The sequence below is a fragment of the Amphiura filiformis genome, chromosome 2, assembly GCF_039555335.1.
Source record: "Amphiura filiformis chromosome 2, Afil_fr2py, whole genome shotgun sequence".
Taxonomy (NCBI): Eukaryota; Metazoa; Echinodermata; class Ophiuroidea; order Amphilepidida; family Amphiuridae; genus Amphiura; species Amphiura filiformis.
Window position 1 is genome coordinate 45,337,347 of NC_092629.1, and position 22,994 is coordinate 45,360,340.

Here is a 22,994-nt window from a genome sequence, read left to right on the forward strand (position 1 = left end):
GACCCATATTAAAACAAGAAGTTGAAACAACACTCAAGTGTCAAATGAGTTGAATGGACCGCAGTGCAACTTTCCAAACTGCATCTTTTCTTACTTAATGAGTCATTGTAACCGAATGCAAAGAGGTGTGACATTAGACCAGGTGTGCAAAACAAAATTGACTACCAATAGTGTTTATGATTTTTTTTAAATTGCGTATAAAACTTTTAAATTTATTTTAAAAAGTCTTAGGGGAACTTAGGGGAGCATGTGAAGCCTATTGGGCGGCAAATATTTTAAATGATAAAATCGGCTTGCTCCCAATATTGGCTCATTATGTCAGAAATCTGCTGTGCTATTTGGATTCCTTGCATCATTTCCTTTCTGAAAATGTATACTTTTATGCACTTATTATCTTTACTTTTAAAGATACAACTTACAAACCAATCAAATTTTCCACCCTGTGTGCAACCTTAAAGGGGGGTAACCCTATCAGTTTAGGATATGGATTGTCTTCAAACTTACATTCAATTTCAAATATTGTCCCCTTTATGCATCTATGTGAGAAAACGAGAACATTTTCAGCGTAAAAGTGAATAATTAGCACAATTAGTAAGCCAATACGTTGATACGCATGAATTGCATTGTGGTCCGGCATCCAGAAACAACACTCCCGTCGAGTGCTTCGCCATACCACTACGCTCATCATTCTTGTGACAAAATATCTCATTCTTTTTATTTTAATTTGACCCTGATACATTTCCTTTTAATTTTGTATATTATCATCACATACATTTTACACTTATCTTTTATTTTAGGATTTGTTTTAATGAAAAAATGGGTTTTTTTATAATATTTTTAATTAATTAATTAATTAATTTTATAGTGGGGGACATTTTTTCTCATATTTTTTTTCATATTCCTCGTATCATACTTAACAAGATAAGGTCTTGTTTTGTATTTATTTCATCCTTATGTATTTCTTTATTTTTGTTTTAAGCGTTTATCATTATAGCGCCCTCATTATTTCGGACTATTTCCGTTTGTGCGAATTGGCATGGGAGTAAAACGGCTCTTATTCACGGAATCATTTTTTCCTACCCAGAATGTTGAAGGTGGCTACCAGTATAGCCTGTTTGTTTCTTGATTTCTCCGAAAATACATCAAATTGGATCGTCAAATTTCAGGATGGTAATGAGAAAAATATAATCTATTAAATGATACCAAAAACTCATCAACAATGAGAAAAATCGGGGGGATGATGCTGTCGATCGGGTCACGGACCTTTAATGAATATTGATTGCAAATACAAGAAGTGTTACATTTTCGGATTAATTTTGATCATAAAAGCAACATATGTTGATATTCTGTGCAGCTGCACCGAAAACAATCCATATTTTTATATATCGAATGTAGTTGAACCATGTCATATGATATGTTCATGTTAATCATTTTAAGGGGTGGGGTATGAGCATTTGGACAGTATTTTTTGTGGGACAAGAGAGCACATCGGACATATCGAATTGCAATCTGAAAACAAAGAATGTCCTTCTGATATCAAATAATTTTGATTTTTTTTGATTTTTTTTATGTAATACACATTTTATGGCAAATGATTAAAAATTGATATTTTTGATATTTAACAGTACTCGAAGTAAACTTTATAAATCTAATGATATGTTCTTGAAGTGTATGTAGCTGGGATGAAAAGCCGACGATCAATTGAAAATTTTGACATTCGTATTGAAGATATGGATTTTTTCCCCCAAAACACTAAAAAAAATTAGGTCTTTTTTGGGGAAAAAATTGATATCTTTAATATGAAAGGATAAAATTTTCAATTGATCGTCAGCTTTTCATGCCAGCTACATACACTTTAAATAAGTACTACATATCATTAAATTTATAAAGTTACTTTGAGGACTGTTTATATCAAAATTGAAAAAATATTAAATTTTAATAATTTATCATAAAATTTATATTATATCACAAATTTCAAAAAAATCAGAAGGACATTCTTTGTATTCAGAATGCAATATGATATGTCTTATGTCCTGTCATATCCCACAAAAAATACTGTCCAAACGCTCATACCAGAGCCCTTAATGTTAACAGATTTGTGGAAAACAAAGAAAAATATCGATAATTTGAATGTAAAAACAAAAATGCAAGCATTCTTTGCAGCTGTACCGAAATATTTTCACATTCACATTTTTAACTCGCATATACATGTATAGCATTTGATCATTGATTATTCACGTGTTAACAGATTTGTGGAAAACAAAGAAAGATATTGATAATTTGGACACAAAAACAAATTGTGTTAACATATTCTTTGCAGCTGTGATATTTTCCCAACAATTCATATTTTTATGTTGCCCAATAGTAGCCATATCATTTGATCATTGTGGAAAACAAAAAAACTTAAACCTGGAATAGTGGAATTTGTAAAATTTTTATATGCAGATATTTTGACATTATACTAAATTCGTCATTATGACATTTTTGTTTGGTTTAGTTTTATTTATTTATTTCACTCTATATATATATATTAAGGGCTCTTTTTGAAATTCCTTTACACAGGAAGGTGTGCGCCATCCTGCAGCTTTCCTGTGCTAGCCTTCTTTTGTTAAAATCCTGTGTGATTATAACACTGCAATTAGCCACTTCACTGACTTAAATTAGGAGCGTGCTTTCCTGACCGAGCTTTCCTACATTTGTAAAGGCGCGCGCTTAGCGAGGGGAATCCTGCCTTCTTTCTGTGTGAAAACGTGGTAGGGTATTTCAATATGAGCCCTAAGAACGAAAGAAATAATAAAAGTATTATAATTATATTTAATAATAAATGTACATTTGGAGTTAATATATGTGTACATCCATATCAAAACGATGCACTTGTCGTCTGCTACATGTGTCTTATTTTACATAATAGCTAGGAATAAATACCAGACTCATCTCAAGTAGAGGTCACAAATCATCCCCAAGTCAGATGGTTAAGGAATGTTCTCTGTATTCCTATAAACCATGTGAATTGGGGATGATTTGACCTCCACTTGAGATGAGTCTGGTATTTATTCCTAGCTATAATGTGAAATGAGACACATGTAGCAATGACAAGTGCATCGCTTTTGATATGGATGTACACATATGGTAAAAACTTCTCAGTATTATAATACTAGGCCTACAAAGATTGGTCGCTATTATATAATACAAAATATATTATTTTGAGTCAAAGCTGAAAGCACAGCAACTCCGAGAATGGACTCTCTGTCTCTTGAGCACAGCAATGATCTACTGCTATGTGTAAGGAACTGCGCCTGATGAATGCAAAAGCTCAGACTGTGGATTCTCTGCGCCTGAGTGCAGAAAAGATTCACAATTATATGTACCATATTCATTCCATTAACCGCCCAGGGCACTTAACAAAGTCATTTTGGGTGGGCGCTTAATTTCTACATTGTTTACATAATTGCATGCGTAAAATAACGGCCTAAAATATTCATCCATCATCATCACTGTGCCATATGTTTCAGACCAAGATTCAGATTTGCATGGGAGATAATAATATCACTGCTTGCTTGTTGTAAAGTCACTGGGTGGGCACTTATAGGGGCATGGGCGGTTAAGGGGGCACACCACTAAATAATCGTCCCATTGAAATACACATGAAAGTAAATTTGTTTTTCTACCCTTTTGCCTATAAAGATGAGAAAATGTTGTATGGATTTTCTGAAAGTATAAAGTCTGAAATTTAATAAAAATTTATTTTTTGAGGGGGCATCTAGTCGAACTTTTGAGCTACGGGCATCTGAACAGCGCCCTCACGAATTTCAGCCGACAATTTCGCCTCCTTACCAGATCCGGCCTTGATATCATTCCGACAGCCTGTCCCTAATTCACAATCGATTTGAAACATTTTTTGAACAGATTTTTAATGTCGAGGTTCTACTCTAGTGTTTTCATTAAAAACAAGCACGATTCACTTAAATTTAGTACCCTCGAGAGGCTGATATATTTCGCTCAGGCGCTATTTTTAACCGGAACTATACAAGGTTACACCAAATGCGGAAGGATTTAGTGTTGTGCCCCCTTAATGGAACAAATGGTAACTAGATATATAGTACTTTAGTAATGGTAAAATTTGTGATTACATCACTGTTTTCACATGTATTGTGCAACGATGCTTGCGTAAATACGCAATGGCAGATGTGTAAAATGGACATACGCATTTCTACGGCAAAAGTTCTTTTCAATGATAAGAAAATATATTTGGGTGGGTCCACTTTCAAATTTTCAGCGACACATCCCTACTCAAACAAACTTGAGTCCTGAAGAACTTCCCCACAGGGATCCACCACCCACACTATGGTGTTGATGTCATCTTATGCTCATATTTTATTTCCTTGTTTCTTATTAGCCTGGGCCGATAATGCAGATGCTTGTTCACTACAGTATGCTGGAACTGGAGCTCTCAAAACAGATTTCACAAGGTACACAACTTGAGTTTGATTTACAAAATGTGTTTGGTTAGAATGTTAGATACTATATTTGGGCTAGGACATGCATCTAAGACATGGTTCCCAATCAGTGACTACCTAGCCACCCATCCAGTCAGCATTTACCTGTCTTCTTGTGCCCTCAAGATGCGTACATTTAAAGCCATAATGTATGATTTCGGTCATATTGATTTTGTTATTCTTTACTAAAAATATTACATACTAGTAACAACTGCCAAGGAGGTTTTCTGACCATTTTTTAAGCCGAAATAATGAGGTAAAATGAATGAAAACCACCTAGCCGCTTAATTGTAAAGCTTCTATGTTGGAATTGGCGAATGAAACCAGCGATCCCAGGTTTCATTAAAAAAACCATTTACTGTAATTTAAGCACTGCAGGCTTAGTCTTTTAGATCTATTGATGAAGTTGTTATTGGGTTTGTTTTGATTGCAGAACTGGTAAAAGGACTAGGCTGGGTCTTTTGAAGGATGGTGTGAATTCAGCTATCAGATATTACAAGAATAACTTTGTAGATGGCTTTAGACAGGTTAGTGTGTAAATAATAAAGACCTTACACAAGCTGTTAAATATGCGTATAACCTTAATTAATATATTTGGCATTTGTGACCGCTACCGGGAAATGAGCATTAAAGGAAGATGACCCGATATATTTGGAAAATTAAATTTTTAAAAACTTATGTATAACATAAAATGTTGTCCCTTTCAAGCATTCATGCAAAAAAGAACACCTAAATGTTCCTTGTAAATGTGACATTAATACAGCGTGATACTGGAAGTCTATAGTGTTTTTATTAATGATAACCATCATGATCCTGTAATAAACTGGTATCAAATGAAAGATCCTATTTTTCTCATTACCGTATTGAAATTAGGAGTTCCAAATCAGTGTATTTCCGAATATATCAGAAAACTGTTGAATTATTCGCTAAAGTGATATATCAAAATTGAGACTATAATTTGACATGTTTTTATTGATTTCTTCATAAATACACCGCCTAATTTCAGTATGTTTTAATGAGAAAAATATAAGCTTTTAGCTGATACCAAAATCTGCATTTTGATGAGGTAAAGTGGGGTGATGAGGCTGTTCAATCAGGTTACCCACCTTTAAGTCACAAGTTGGTAGTTTCAAGACATCCTGGCTGCTGCACTGGTGTTCTTTGTTTCACACGCACCTGTTGAAGCCAGTAGTATGTCTGTATGTCCTTTGTAAATGGGGGCACAATGAGCCATTCACAAAGGACATACTACTGGCTTGTACAGGTGCGCAGCAAACAAATAACATCAACTCAGCAGCCAGGATGTCTCGAAACTACCAACTCATACCTTAACACTCATTTTGAATTACGGTAATTTTCATTACTCAACAAAATATGTGACGGGAAACTTACCATCAACTTTCCTTGCTTTATCAACTAACACATTCATGTTGAATTTGATCTTTCAGGATTCAGTAGATTTATTCCTTGGCAATTACATTGTTGAAGAAACAGAGGGGATCACAATATCATGCCCGCTACGAAGGACCAGAGATGTCAGATTTATGTTGGTAGGTTGGCAATTTTTTGCTTTGCGTGCTAGCCATAGGCTTTAACATAAAATGTTGCAAGTTTTCGAGATATTTTCTCATTTCACAAGCTTATAATCATGGAAAATGTGAAAGGGCTACTGAATGCAGAAGCTGGATGAGATATGAGGGTGGAGGCAGAACTTTTTGAATGACCCTTCATATGCTCCAACAAACATTGCTGAATTTGCACAGGACCGTAGTAAATGAAGGAAATTTGTGGTCGCCTGTACAGCAGCCGACTAATTATGATGATGATAATGATCAAACATAATAAGTTGTTTAGTTGTTTCTTGCTAAAATTGATTTTGTGATACAAACAAATGGTCAAGTGTTCAGCTTCTCTTGTATCCCAATGCCAAGGAAAAAGAGATGGGTATATATTTAAACATTTTTGTTGTAAAATACAAAGAAAAACTTTTCATACAGTTTCGGCAATCCAATCTGTTGCCTTTCTCAATGGTGAAATGCCAATCGATCTTTTTGTTTTTGGATGGCATGATGGTTATCATTGGATGATGACGCCCCTCTGGATTAATTGGTCATAAATGTGACTAAGTTGGAATGCCCCCTCGTGGCCATTCATTAGGCTAGGCCTGCTAAGAATACGCGATTTTGGAGGCCAAAAAATACACCCCGATTTTCCGAAAAACGCAAAAAAAATTAAGAAAATTTAAAAAAAAATTAAGAAAATAAAAAAATAAAAAATTGTGTTTAAAAAAATTTGTTTGCGGATTTAGAGAGTCCCTTGACCTAGAGTGAAGTACTGCAATCATTTGTGGTTGATTTTAAATAATTTGGAAAAAAGTTACCAAAAAATTACAAGTTTGTATCCAAATGGGACGGATTTGTAACTTGTGTTCACTGCATAGTCTATTGAAGATATAAAAATGCATTGGTTTTGTACACAAGTCTATCTATCTTAGATAGATTTTGAAGTGAACACAAGTTACAAATTGGTCCCATTTGGATACAAACTTGTAATTTTTTTGTAACTTTTTTCCAAATTTAAAAAAAACAACATTTTTTTTTAATGATGGTAGCACTTGATGTTAGGTCCAGGGACTCTCCAAATCCGCGAAAATGTTCACTGCATAGTCTATTGAAGATATAAAAATGCATTGGTTTTGTACACAAGTCTATCTATCTTAGATAGATTTTGAAGTGAACACAAGTTACAAATTGGTCCCATTTGGATACAAACTTCCAGGTCCAGGGACTCTCCAAATCCGCGAAAAATTGGTGCCAAAATATGCAAATTGCGGCGCAAATAACGCAATTGCGTATTCTTAGCAGCCCTACATTAGGCTCTCCTTCGTATTCGGCTGTGATCTTAACCGGATCCAGATAGACTCCCTTATCCATCTGGTGTTTCTTGTGTCGTCCATCGCAAGAATTTGTGAATTTATGACCAATTAATCCAGAGGGCGTCATCACACCATGACGTCATACAAAGGATCGGTTAGCATTCACCTTTGAGAAAGGCTATAGATTGGATTGCGGAAACAAGTGAGTTTATTAGGCTTTTACGACAGGAATTCATAACAATTAGTGGGTTTTTAGCAGGTTTGCGGTCGTACAAGTTTAGAACTGCAATTAGTGGGGTTTTAGCGGGTTCGCCGTCAACCCACTAATTGGTAAAACTTCTAAATCTGATTTCTGAATTCCTGATGAAATTCTTCAATGGAGATGTAATATCATATGTGAGCACTGCTCTGGTACAACCTTTATTTTACATATGTTTGTTTTTTATGTTTGTTTGACAGCTTCCAGCCATCTGTATTGTTGCATTTTCCATGTGTATCATCAGTATACTCATTCCATCAGGTAAGCTTTTCTTGTGGTTTTTATTTCTCATTCTTTATGCATTGGAAATATCAATTAGCTATTCCAGTTGAAATCCACACACCCCCTGTGGAAGACATGACCTTAATCTTCCACACAAGTGGTGTAAATTTCCATTGGGGTTACCTGAATGGATGACTCCATTTGAAATATAAAGTCCCTGTGTGGGAGGTTAAGTTTGTGTTTTCCATAGGGGGTGTTAGGATTTCAATTTGAATAGCCCAATTAAAAGACGGTATGATTGACTGATAGATGCTTGTGCTTAAAGCATAATTTTACGAGTCAACATTTCCCTGCATGATAATTACAACAATAAAGGACAATTATGTTATTCTCTGGTGTCCATCAAAAATGATTTTCATGGCGCAGAGATACGACAAAGAAAATACACAAAATGATTAAAACGGAAATGGGATGGTTCAAGAAGTTCACCGATTATAATAAGGTGAAATACCAGCAAAATAGTTGCTATTTGGCGAGGGGGAAGGAAATAAGGAAGGAAGAAAGAAAGAAGAAGAGAAAACATTTTTCTCAGGTGCAGTTTTGAACCACCAACCCCTCGGTGCCAGACACATGCACGGCCTACCTTGCCACAGCCTACCTTAGCCAGCCAAACTTTCTGTGACCATATGACTGTTCGCATGATGATTCAATCAAATCATGTGGGATACCTGCACGTGTATATGCTTTGTGAATTGTGGTTTGTTGTTATTTGGTTCGGTTAGGGTTAAACAGAAGAAGAAAACAATTATGTCCTTAACCGGAAGGAAATAAAGGTCTATTAAAAAAGGTGTTTTATGTTGTGCTGCTGATGAAAAGAATCTCCGTCCCCAGGATCTGATTTGTTATTGGCCTCCAGCCCTCGAATTTAGGATCTGAAGGGGCACGGCAAATTTTTTAGGGCAAGTTGATAATTGCCTTGGATTTTCACTGAAAATGCAAGGCAGCACAGCAGTTTGTAATATTTCAAGAGGGCATTACGGCAACTGTTGAAAATTTGAGAAGGGCACCAAGGCAATTTCTCAAAAGTGAAGAATACACACACAAAACATAGATAGATGATTTTATAATGAAGGGACATGGCTGGGGCACCGACGGCAACTTCATTATAGAGGGCACGGCAAGTGACTGCCTTGGGTAAAGAACATATTTTGAGGGCATTACGGCAGAGGGGATGGGCACCCACGTCAAAATGCCATGGGTGCCGTGGGTTAATTCGAGGGCTGTTGGCCTCATTATGTTCAAGATTACAATGGGATGTTTCAAGAAGTTTAGTCCAAAAAAAAAAGAAAGTCTATCTGAGACACATTTGGTAAAAAATCAAGTCCTATGCGATATTTTTTTACAGTCAAGGCACAATGTTTATGCACTTTGTGGTATTAAAAAAAGAAACATAATATACATGTATACACAATGAATAGTTTTATATATATCTCTTTTAAAATCAATGGTGAAATACGTAAAAAAACTGCAAAAAAAGACAAAATTGGATCGCGATATAATGATACCGAAAATATAAAAAAAAAAAATTAATATATGGGGGAAAAATACAGTGAATTTTACAGCCAACGCATAGCATAATTGGAGTTCACATAATGCGTGTGGGTGTCTGAGAAACAGACTTGCCTTAGCGATATAATAGGTGAAATTCCAGCAATGAAGGCCTATTAAAACTGGTGTTATGTGTAGATATTTTAGAAACGTGTACATAATAATCCTTAGATTCTGTTAATTTGATATAATTGGGCTATTTCAGTTGACATTTGTGCACTCTCTATGGACATGACCTTAATCTCCCACACAGAGGGTGTAGACTTCAAATGGAGTAACCTAATCAGGTCACCCCATTTGAAATTCACACTCCCTGTGTGGAAGCTTAAGGCCAGAGTAATGGAAGACACATGTCACATTCGTCCACGACCGAATTTGAGATTGTTTGATATTTATCAACACTAAGATGTATTCTTTCACTTGAAACTGATAAACTACAACTTGCTAATATTTATTCAGTATTTTTGCTTGATTTATTTCACTCTTTTCAACTCTAAAAAGTCACATGGCTCAAGACAGCTTAGTAAATTGGCGGAAATAATGAGGCAGAAATGCTTGTGAATGCGAAATATTGTGATTACGCAGCGATTAAGCGTCCGCGTGGCGATGGCGCAACTCTGCTGGCGTATGTCCAACGCAGTCAAGGCGCATTCGGTATGTTGTTAACGCCAGCAAATGTGGTGTAAACAAAACAAAAAATTGCAGTCAAAATGCCACTTGGATTTTTTAATTATTTTGAATTTTGGCACACTGAAAGCAGACATTATAGATTCATTGGTGCAAAAAGATGCATATTTAGACCATGCACCAGATACAGCTTTTACAAGTGTGAAAGTCTTACCGTTTTAAAATTTAAGGGCGTTTTGTGCATAATTTTGACATTTTTTTACTAAAACGTCGATTTCTCAGAGTTCACTTTTGAAAATATTGCGCGATATTAGTGACAAGATAACTCGAAAAATATGCAAGCAAAGGGTAAACTTTTTGCACTATCCTTTAGAGTACATCAAAGTCTAGGGAAGTTTTTTCATTTTTTCAAAATATAAAAAAAAAAAAAAAATATACACCATTATGTGCAATTTTAGCTTTATAGAGTGCAAAATGGCTTTTTTCACATGTTTTTTTTTTCAATATTTGAAAAAAAGGCAATTTCAAAAAAATAAAAAACCTTCCCTAAGTTCATGTCTCTTCTCCATGAAAAGCTAACTGTTTTTTTTTTACTCCGAACGGAATTTTTTCTAAGTTGTCACAAAAAAAATTGGGGTAAAAAAGTGAATTTTTGTGATTTTTTCAAAAACTTGAGATTTTTGAACAAATCTGACGTCACCATGGGATTCCTTGACTCATTTCCTTTCCAAATATGTATAGTTTTATATACTTTGGACATACAATTCAGAAATAATGAAGCTCGAAAAGGTCCATGTTCTCTCCCATTACTCTGCCCTTAAGGTTATGTCTTCCATAGGTGGTGTATGGATTTCAACTGGATTAGCTCATTGAAATTAAAGGGTGGTAATTTTTAGCGCTTTGTTTTGAAATTTGTGATGCTGAATTTTCTTACATAAAAGAACATATATTTGCACTTTAAAAAATATTTTTGCGGTATACTGTATTGTCTGTAATAAACGCTCCCCCTCTAATAAATGCCTCCATTTTTTCAATGTAAAATGGACACAAATGCAAATATTTCCATGCCATATCGTGTGAGTAAGCTTAAAACATGAATCAGTCATGTCAGTGACGATCGCTAAATTGCATGGATAAAACCTATTATTGTGAAACTTCCATCCAGTTCATTGTCGAATTAAAAATGTCACTAAGTAAATTATATTCTTGCTTAATATGCACTTGCAGATGTAATTTCTTAGTATTTAACATGATATTCATAACCTCATTAATAAACGCGATGCGTGCGGTCCAATTACATTTAGCTATTTGTGAAAACGAGAACGCAAATCGAGGTCATTAATATCTCACAATTGACCACAAAATGCGTAATTGTTCAAAATAAAATATTAGTAACCTCCGCGTGTGCTGTATAGTGCGTTGAACAAACTGCGCGCGCGCTGGCTGCCGTATTTGGATTGCGCGCTACCATATTTGCACAAATTGTGGTATGCATTTTTGTTATTGGTCGTCCTGTTTTAGCCTGATCGATTTTTGGAAAGGGAAGATGTATATAAAAATTGTGTATTTTTACAAACTTTTGAGGAAAAATTTGTGTTATTTTGTAAAGTGAAGAGATGAAAGTGACGGTTATGAATGAGGTTAATAACTTTGCATCGATAATATGTCGGGCATTGTGAAAAATCTAAACATATTGCTTTGCCTCGGAATATATTATATATTCCTCGGTTCCAAAGGCAAAATGTTTAGATTTTTCACAATGCCCTCCAAATAACCGATGCGCAGTTATTAACCTCTAAATACTGTATTCCGATGCGCACCAGCATCTTGGATCTCAACCGGGAAACGAACGGAAGTATTAGTATAGTTGTAAATCCCTCCTTTCTACAAGAGCACCAAAATTGAACCTGATTTTTAAGTTTTATTCATTGACAATTCACTTGTAATAAACGCCCCCCCCCCCCACTTAGAAAAATGCAACGCCCCTGGGGCGTTAATACAGACAATACGGTATGTTGAGCGTGATAATAGGGAAGTTAATTTTAAACACAAATTACCACTTTCATAGTGGTCTGTTTTGTTAACAAATTCTAATTCACCGAAGAAACATAAAGAGACTCAAAAATGCCCCGAGGCTTGAAATGTGACATGACCAAATCAAGCAAACAAGTACATGGCATCAAATTGAAATGGGCTATTCCAGTTGAAATCCATACACCCCCTATGGAAGAGATGACCTTGATCTTTCACACAATGAGTGTATTATTTCAAATACAGTCATCCAAGGTAAACCCATTTGAAATTTACACTCCCTGTGTTGGAGAATAAGGTCATGTCTTCCAGGGTGTATAGGTTTTAACTGTAATAGCCCAATGTGAAAAGGTCCATTTGAAATATACACCCTGTGTGTGGAAGATGAATGTAATATAGAGGGTGTATGAATTTCAGCTGGAATAACCTATTGGTGTGATTTGAAAAGTCACAACATGCATCTTTGACTGCATATAGAGAGATAATGCTTTGATGGTTATTCATAAACGCCTTGTGTCACACCATATGTGACATGATCAAGGGGAATGAGTCGGATGTCGCTAGCATTAATTTTGAAATATTGGCAAAAAAAGTGTTAAAATTCTTTTGTTTGCTATTGTTTTCAGTGATTGATAAATTGACGTAATTTCACAAAGAAAAGTCGTATCAACACGGGGTTTTCAGTTTATGAAAGCTCTATATGTCCTCTTTAGAAACTTATGTAAAACTCATTTTCGACCAGGGTCGACATGTGACTCATTCCCCTTGATCATGTCACATATCTATATAATAATACGCTATTCTCTGTCTCTCTGTCTGTTTGTCTGTCTGTCTGTGACTGCTAATGTGAGGCCGTTGTAGGTCGTGCAGGGGCCCAAACTTGGTGGGTGGGTGTAGTTCTGTCCTGGCAAGAAGAAGTTTATGTTAGTTAAGTCATCTGACCCGGGTCCCCCTCCCAGGGGTCATCTGAGGTCAAATTACTAAAAACTGTCGTGTGAGGCTGTCATAGGTCTTATGGGGCCCAAACTCTGTGGGTGGGTGTAGTTCTGTCCTGGTAAGAAGAAGTTTATGTTCGTTACGTCATCTGACCCTGGGGCCCCCTCCCAGGGGTTATCTGAGGTCAAATTACTAAAAACTGTCATATGGGCATGAAACTTGGTGGGTCCAGACAACATTCAGAGCCAAAATTTTGGAAGGTCATCTTGGGGTCATCTGAGGTCACCCACGGGTCATCTAAGGTCAAATTAGTAAAAACTGTCGTATGGGCATGAAACTTGGTGGGTACAGTCAACATTTAGAGCCAAATTTTTGGACGGTCATTTTGGGGTAACCAGAGGTCATCTGAGGTCAAATTAGTAAAAACTGTCATATGGGCATGAAACATGGTGGGTAGAGTCACCATCAGCCAGGTAATCGCGCCCGGCCGAGAACCGCCAAATATGGGTAACCGCCTATATGTATGATTGTACATCCCAATCAAATTGAATCAAAATCACCGAAAGCTTGAAAAATCTAAAAAATGTCTGGCAAACATATTTTGAAAATATTCTAAATTTTGCTCAAAATATGTTTGTCAAAATCAATTCCCTTCGAGCTTTAAAGGGCATATATATATTGCTTGGACAACATCATATCATTGGCAAGCTAATATTATGAGGACAATGAAAATGACTCCTTTTTATGAGAAAATAAGACGTTTAAAATTGATATTCCGCAAAAACCAACTGTAAGCGGTGAGTTCCTTGAGCAGAGACAGATTTGACCTAGAAAAAAGTTGCGTCATGAAATGAAATGTGCCCACTTTGAGAGAAACACTCTCAATGCACAGAATGTATACTGTTGTTCTCAGAAAAAAACTCTGAATCAAGTATTACAAATTTAATGGTTTTTAAACATATGGATAAAATCAGGCTGCTTCATTATTATTTATAAGTAAATTGTGATATATTACAATTCATATGTATATCAACATCATGAGAAATAAAAAAATAAGATAATAATTTAGAGCAATATGTTCCTGCAAGATCTTAGAATTTCAGCGTGACCAATATTGTATTTATTATGCAAATAAACAATTTCAGTGGGCCAAGAGTTATTATTTTGTTGTGCATTGAAGGCTGCGCATAAATTTATACATGAATGAACGTGAAAAGAGCTAGTCTGTGTTATGTACTACTTGTACCACAAAAGTTGAGATAGAAGGGAACAGCGAGATACATTCACAGAATGCATATTTTGGTCAAGAGGTTGGGGCTCTTCTTACAAGATATTAAAAACAATAAAAACTTTCTTCCCCAAAAACGCTATACTCGCACTTTGTAATTTTTGGGACTTTTTGTATACTTTTGCCAATTTGGGGGGTGCGACACCCCCCTGCATACAGGCCTGGCTTGGGCCTGTAGAACAGGTGTTTTTTAGTCACCTTATCAATTGAAATCATGTTTTCTGGAACACACCTGGCAGCATAGGACATGTGACGTTCGAGGCTGGCGAAAATACAAGGCTGACAGCCCCATTCAAAATAGACGGTTAGCAGTTATAAATTAAAAAACAACATACTTACAGTGGGGTACTTTGTCGAACCCCAACGGTTTTAGAGTAAGATAATTTTGCTTTGACACCAGATAACAAATTTAGAATTGTTTGTGAAGATTTCATGATTATGTGTTAATCCAATGGCGACATCAAAAATGGCGATATCGCATCCGCCACCGCCTGGAACACACCACACAGAAATAGTTATCTCGCCCTCTATCTTTTGTTGTGTTCTATACTTTAGATCATAATCACCTTGGGCTCTGTTAGTGAAGCTAAGGGCGCATTACACCAAATCATTACGCGAAAAGTGCAATGGTGATGAGTTCCGGTTAAAAGTATATGGCTACTGGAGACAATGTGGTGTCCTTAAGGACCATGTTCTTCATAAGGTTGGCATATTCTGATTTAAATGAAAGATGCTAGCCTATTGATGACTTATAGAAAAGTAAGCCCTGTCCGAATTACTGCTAACGAAACAAGTTTTAATGCTAGTTTCGGCATCGCTTTTCAACATTTTTGATAAAAAACTGAATCTGTAAAGTTAAGCAAAATTGAAGCTTAAATGATGACGTAAAAAAGTGAAAAATATTGTCAGGCGGTGTAGAAAGCGCCAGGTAAAAAAGTTGATTTTTACATGCTTTTAAATGGAGAAGTTATTTGGTGGTCTACATCCCTAACGCACCACACAGAAATGGTTATATCGCCCTCTATCTTTTGCTGTGTTTAGATCATTAACACCTCGGGTCTGTTAGCGAAGCTAACCTTGCCCTACAGAACATTATGCACATGTGTACAAGGCCATTTTTTCATTTACATTGCAGCATAATCTCCTGAAAAACACTGACGTCAATACCAATACCAAAGTGACGCAAAGTATAGGCTCTATTTTGGTAGCAAGTATTGTGAGGTGTTTTTTTTTCCCTATTTTTTCCTAATCAACAGCAATATTAACAGCAACCAAAAAAAAAGTCACAAATTGTCTGATGCGATAATAATATTCCTGTTCAATATGACATTTGTTTAGATGTTTAAGGTTAGGGTATATTGCGTATATTTTCCAGTTTTTGGCAGAGGGAGGGTGACAGTTGTTCTAGGTCTGTGATTTGGTTTAGCTGATAAAGTGGTGGGGGAGGGGGTTAAGTCATAATATTTTAGTTTGGTTTTGGTCTGGGATATTTTTGGGGAATGGGGGCAATGAGAGTTTGTATGTGCTGTATCTTGATGGGGGAGAGTTGTAGGGTTTATAATCATTGGTCTATGTGACAGGGGTTTTTTTAGAGAGGGGTAGAGTGGGTGGTTTATTTTATGTATGTGATTGGAATAATAATTATATTATTTATAAATTATTTATATAATATCTGTGCGTCAGAGCCATCTTTGGATATTTGTGTAGTTTTGTAAAAATATTAATGATGTATTTTTTCTTTAATTTTGAATGTTGATTATAGGTTAATAACTGCGCATTAGTTATTTGGAGGGTATTGTGAAAAATCTAAACATTTTGCCTTTGGAACCGAGGAATTCGAGGTCCAAAGCAAAATGTTTAGATCTTTGTGGACATGTCTTCCATAGGGGGTTTATGGATTTCCAATGGAATACGCCACTGTTTGATCACAGATGAGCAGCTGCCATAAGACATGCTTATTTTGGGATTCAAGTAATAAACCCAAAGAACTATTATAAAACAAAATCAATTGCCAATAAAAATTTATTGCATACGCCAGTGCTGTACGGTGCGACCATTTTAGGCGCATTGGCGACTAGATTTTTTCTGATGGCGACTAAATATTAATCCCTGGCGCCAATGGCGACCAACTATTCATGTATTGAAGCTTTTAATCGCCAGCAAATGCAAAATATGTATGTAATGTAGCATTCAAGAGTATGAATGTATGCTATGAATATATGCATTTATAATGTCTCAATGGAGACTTCCTGGAAAACATATAGGCCTACATGTACTGTAACACTGTACATGCTGTGTATGAAGTATGTAGCGTTCAATAGATTGAGTACAGCAGCTATGAACATTAAACGCACATGGCTGTTCAGTTGGCACCTCAGATTTTTTACCTGGGAGCAAAATTTGGTCACCTAAATTTATAAAGTTAGGAGCCATTGGCTCCTCAATTAGGTTTTGCACCATACAGCACTGGCATACGCTACAGTTTGCTTAACTCAATATCAGCTTCGGCAACTTACTTTCTTTGCCATGAATAGCATAAAATCTATGAAGAAGTGACTAATTTTGGTTTGGGTTCATTGCCAATTCATTCATATTTATAATTGAGGGCACGGTTAAGGGCTCGGAATTCCGAGGTCCAAAGCAAAATGTTTAGATTTTTCACAATGCCCGACATATAACTGATGCAAAGTTATTAACCGAATTCATAACCATCATTTTTAACTCATCACTCAACCAAATCTCAAGATTTTATTCTCTGAAATTTGTTGAAATAAACAATTTTTATCAAAACTTATATTTCGCCCTTCAAAAAGTCGAAGTCGAACAGACTAAACCGGACTTGCCAATTACAGCACTGCGCAATCATGCCATGTGCAAATATGGTATTTGCGTGCGCGTGAAGTGTTCCGGCGCAACAGATACGCACATGCGGAAGACATTGTACCACGTAAGTATACGCGGAGGTCATTGATGGATATCAATAACCTCCGCACCGGTACACCGCGGTGTGCGTAAATCATCTAACGACCAATTTGATTGGGACGCACATATGGCGTGAATCGCGGAGGTTATGAATACATATTCATTTACCTTTAATTGTGTTTTCATTGTAAATCACCATGTATTAAATCCAGCATGTGACTGCCATTTGTATGATATGAATAATATGAATAATTCTTAACACTTAAAATAATGATGTTGCCTGTGTTATTTGAGACGATAGATGCATGACAGCGGTTAAAAACGGCTACATCAGAGCCATCTTACCCATGCCCCAATTATAAATGTGAATGAATTGGCAATGAACCCAAACCAAAATTAATCACTTCTTCATAGATTTTATGCTATTCTGGGCAAAGAAAGTAAGTTGCCGAAGCTGATATTGAGTTATGCAAACTGTAGCGTATGCAATAAATTTTTATTGGCAATTGATTTTGTTTTATAATAGTTCTTTGGGTTTTATTACTTGAATCCCAAAATAAGCATGTCTTATGGCAGCTGCTCATCTGTGATCAAACAGTGGCGTATTCCATTGGAAATCCATATATCATGTCCACAAAGACCCATTCAGTGATCCCAGCGCAAGTGTAAAAAAAAATAAAATTGTTTATACATTGCTTAAAAGTGAAGGACAAGTCATTCAAATTGTCATTTGGTATTTTTGAAATTACACACATTTGGCAATAAGCGAAGAAAACAGCAGTACTGACGAAGTTGAAGCCCCATTCAAATACATGTAGCTAATTTAGATACTGTCAGTATCTAAATTACAGATTCGTGTAAAATGTCTTATTTTGTCTTAAATACACGGCTTTCGGCTGAACCACTCACAGGTTATGTTAGCACATCTATGACAATGACAAAGGTACCAAAATCTGAATTTTGATGATTTTTAAGATCGTCCGGATGAGCAAATCACTGAATGGGCCTTTAAAGACCTTTTCAAATCAAGATCGGAAAACCGCAGTATTTATTCAGTAAGCTAGGGGGTCAAATTGGTGCACAATGAATCAAGCGGAATCATGTATCCTCTTAAGTGAAAATACAACGTATTAAGCCGAAATCAACATTAGTCATCACAGAGAAATATTTTCTAAAGGTATTGAACTTCCACTTCCACTACCGTAAAACCCCGTCTACAAGGATATACCTAAGAAACGCCCTCAATAAAATTGGTTGCTTGTTGTATTTGGAGTTTGAACAAATATATACTGGCACTGGGTGGCTATGCATTCCATCTAAGTATGTTGTAACACCAATCAATTGTATTGACATAATAACGACTGTTTCAGTATATCAGGATCGTATAGCTCAATTGATAGAGCGTCAGACTTTGGAACTGAAGACATGCTGAAGAGAGCATGGTCCGGGCACCGGTTCCGCTTTTTTTCATTCTCGTTTAATTTTAACTTTTTGACATGTTCTTTTATCTTTCTTCAAATCTACCTTTCTACTTTTAATTTTAGGTGTGTATTTTTTTTTAATTTATTTTTTTTAGTTTTTTTTTAGTTTTTTTTAGTAATTTTGTGGTTTTATAGAAACTAGTAAAAGCATTTATTCTAAATAATAGCGAAACCCACGGTTAGACAGATGTGTTGTAACTACTTGTCTGTCCTCTTCTTTGCAATAAAAACCTATGTTGCACCTTTGTGCCATCCCAATTCTTGAGGAATGGTAGGTAGGGTGCGTTTTTGGCTTAAGCACGATTTTGTTTCTACTTGAAATGAAATCAAAATAAATATTGTTCTGTTGCCACAATTGCAGTTTTTTCAACAAAAAAAACTAGATGAGGAATAATAATTATTCCATATTTGAATCTATTGTCCCATCAAGAATAGAGTGTCTTCAAAAACTTCAATCAATTCATCTGACAAAGGAAACTATTCTGGTCATTCAATTTTGTTTCGCTTGCACCTGTTATATCACAGGCGTTGGTAGAGAAGGCACACTTCTCTTGTCTTCACCGAAGTAGTGATGTAAACACTAACATGATTAATTACCATAGCTAGCAATGGACATACACTATTTTCTGTTCCACTTGAACCCATACTACAGGCTATTCGCTGTCGATGTGGCGTAATTAATCGGATTAACTACCATAGCAATTGATGAATACAATTTGAATATATAGCCCTGCACTTCATCGTTCACGTGGCACCTATGCATTAAACCATAGTTGTCAAAGAAATGCTAATCACTCGCCATGTAAGATTAGTATTTATGAAAAGAGTGGTATTCAATCTATGTTTGGTGACATACGCGGGTGATTAGTGCAATCTGCTTGATGGTAGTTATTGCGATTATTACGTCACTTCGCCAGCGAATTGTAGTATAGACGAATCCAACAAGCCAAGAGATGGTCAGAGTATATTCGGCCATTATACGCTGGTGAAGTTGCGTAGTAATCGGATTAATTACCATAGCAATAGGTGAAAACAATTTTGAACATATCGCGCTGCGCTACAAGCAGGTTACACTCATCACCTGTACTGTGTATGTCTGCAATCATAGATTGAATACAATACTGGTCTTTTCAAAGATCTTACAGGTGCAGCATGATATGGTTCAATGAAGAGGTACCGCCTGAACGTATCAGTGTATAACGCGGTATATTCAAAAATTGTTTTCACCTATTGCTATGGTAGTTAATCCGATTATTACGAATTTCGCCAGTGTATTGGAATAAAACAGGAGGATGTGAGTTCATAATGGCAATGTCGGGGATTATAGGTCACAATCGATGTGGAGAGATGAGAGGTCCGACCAACAGCCATAGCGAATGGTTCATGTTCAACTAATTCCAGCGGACGGTCTGTGGCTATAAGGAATCGTCTTTGACCACATGCGCAGATCTGTCGCGTCAGGAAGATATTTAATATCCCGAATTTATAATAGGCCTATGCCTACCAGTTCCATCGTATAACCGATCTGCTAGAGAATATTTGTTACCATGTTTAATAAATTCAGTATTTATCGTATAATAAAATGTAGCCAAATGTATATTATGTGTCACACGGTTTTCTGCTGAACCACTAGCAGGCTATGTTACCACATCTATGACAATGACAAAGGTGAATTTTGATGATTTTTACGATCGTCCGGATGAGCAAATCACTGAATGGGTCTTTAGTTCCTCCTCTCCTTATCCTGCCAATATTATATGAATCAAAGAAAAATAAAGAAAAAATAAAATTAAACAAGAAAAAAGACAAAGAAAAGAAACAATAAAAGAAAAACAATAGAATAAATTAAACTAAATATGAAAAAAAAATGATCACGAAAGGAGTCTTTAGAAAATGCAAGAAAATATAAATGAAAAGTTTGAACAATATTTTGTTTATAAAAGTTTGTGTGACCGTGATGAGGCTCGAACTCACCATCTTCCGATCTAAAGAACCAAAGTCTTATGCCTTGCCAAGTGAGCTATGCTCGTGAGATCTGAAATAAAGATAAATAATACATTGTATACCTGCTTGTGTCGGTAAATGATTTGCTCAAATTCCATAATGATATAATATTGTGGAGGCGCTAGCGTGAAATATGCTATCATCACAGTCGCTTCTATTCCTTATAGACGGGTTTCTACGGTATGGCACTTCACAATGTGACAGTAAAAGAAAGAAAAATGCAATTGTTTGTCGTCTATGGCACATTTAATTTGGTCTTTGTGTGGTCTTCGCAATATAAATATCAATCTCTTGCACAAGCATATGCAATAAATTTTTATTGGCAATTGATTTTGTTTTATAATACATGTAGTTCTTTGGGGTTTATTACTTGAACCCCAAAATAAGCATGTCTTGTGTCCAGCGTTCGAAATTTTGGTTGTCCGTTCGCCCGGGACAACTAAAAAAGTCGCCGGACAACCAAAAATACTGATTCGGTTGTCCATCGGACAACCATAAATCTGTAGCCAAGTCACCTTTGTAGGCCTACGGACAACCAAAAACTTAGACGGACAACCAGAAATTGTAATCTGGTTGTCCGTGGGACAACCATTTATATTTCCTTAATTCGAACACTGCTTGTGTCTTAATAAGCAGCTGCTCAATATGAGCAAGCAGTGGGGTATTCCATAGCCATCTCTATGGAAGAGTGTCCTTGTAGCCATAATGTACAATTTCCGCAAATTTTAATTTTGTTATTAAATAAAATGTAGATATTTTTTATAGCGCTTTATGCTGTAAACAGCCTCAAAAGCTTTACATTTATTCCGCCATCATCATTTGAATATGTCGGAACCACGTTTGCAGCCTACAAATGGCCCATGGTTCATCAGTACAACGTCTGTGACTACCCCTTACAGCTTCCCATTGCACCTGGGTGGGGTGAGGCAAGCGAGGCAAAGCGCCTTGCCCAAGGGTGCAACACGGTGGTGGGACAGGGACTTAAAATGCTGAAATAATATTAGTAATAACTGCTGGGGAGGCTTATGTCCATTTTAAGTTTGGAGTTTTGTGGCGGACATAAACACAACAAATTTGGCTGATTATTTAGGTGTAAAATAAGTTGGGACATGTGGGTGTAAACATTACAAATATGCCAAAAAATCAGGATTGCAAAAATTTTTAATAATTTCATATTTGGCCCCCCAAAAAGAAAGTCTGTCAGACACTTGCGCGCATTGCTATGTGAACTTCAACTCCATTTTTTTTTTTCATATATTCAGTTTTTATAGATATATTTTCAGTATCATATCACGATCCAATTTGGACTTTTTTTGCAGTTTGGTTATTGTTTTTTGTATACATTTCAACATGATTGTAAAAGAGACAAACAAACTATTCATTGTATATTACTATATTCCTGTTTTTGATTTAAAATACAAAGTGCATAAACATTGTGCCTTGACTGTAAAAAAAATATCACATTTTCTATATATATAAAAAAAGAAGCAAAAAAACTTAGCATTTTTACCAAATGTGTCAGAGACAGACTTTTTTTTTGGCCTTATACAAACCTGAAACTTAGCTGATTTCCTCTTTTTTTATTCTTGAAATTTATGTGTTTTCTTTTATTTTCCGCCCAATTTGAGCCATTTTACCCCAATTTTGTGCTGTTTTCAGCTTTTTTTAGCATTATCAGCTTCTTTTCCTCTTTTTTTTTATAAAGACCCTGTTTCAGGTATGCTTATAAGATCGTATATTATGGCTTCAATCTGCCACACAGTGGGCGTAGATCCAGGTGTGGGAGATGAAGTTGATATCATCCATAGGGGAAGGATGGATCATAAATAGAACAACCCATTTGTCACATGGCACTATGTGTAATAATACTGTAAAAAAGCGTGGAGATTTTCAGTGGTACATTAATTTTCATGCTTTTAGTGCATAACACAGCTACATGAAAATAAAAAACACGCAAATATGTTCTTTTAATGCATAGGTCTATGTAAGAAAACTCAAAATTGTGAAATCAAAAACAAGCAATGTAGTTCAAAATCTACAAAGCGCAAAAAATTACACACACACAAATTACTTTTACAGTAGGCCCTACTCAGAACAGGTGGTTATTTATTGATGCTGTAATATATGATATAGGTCAACTATTTTGAAATATGGTTTTATTTTGCCAAACATTAGAAATAATATTAGTAATGTTAAAGGAGTGTTTCGTGATCCTAGCATCCTCTTTTTATGACATTTTTCAGTA

The 22,994-nt window shown here is 35.8% G+C and overlaps 1 protein-coding gene across 1 annotated transcript in view; it reads left to right on the forward strand.

The window, feature by feature from the left end:
* Positions 1-22,994, forward strand: part of LOC140146277 (phosphatidylinositol-3-phosphatase SAC1-B-like) — an 88,685-nt gene that overhangs the window by 48,979 nt on the left and 16,712 nt on the right. Inside the window, 4 exon segments of the mRNA XM_072168065.1 lie at positions 4,397-4,469; positions 4,930-5,023; positions 5,945-6,046; positions 7,831-7,891. Coding sequence (XP_072024166.1) covers positions 4,397-4,469; positions 4,930-5,023; positions 5,945-6,046; positions 7,831-7,891 — 330 coding nt within the window.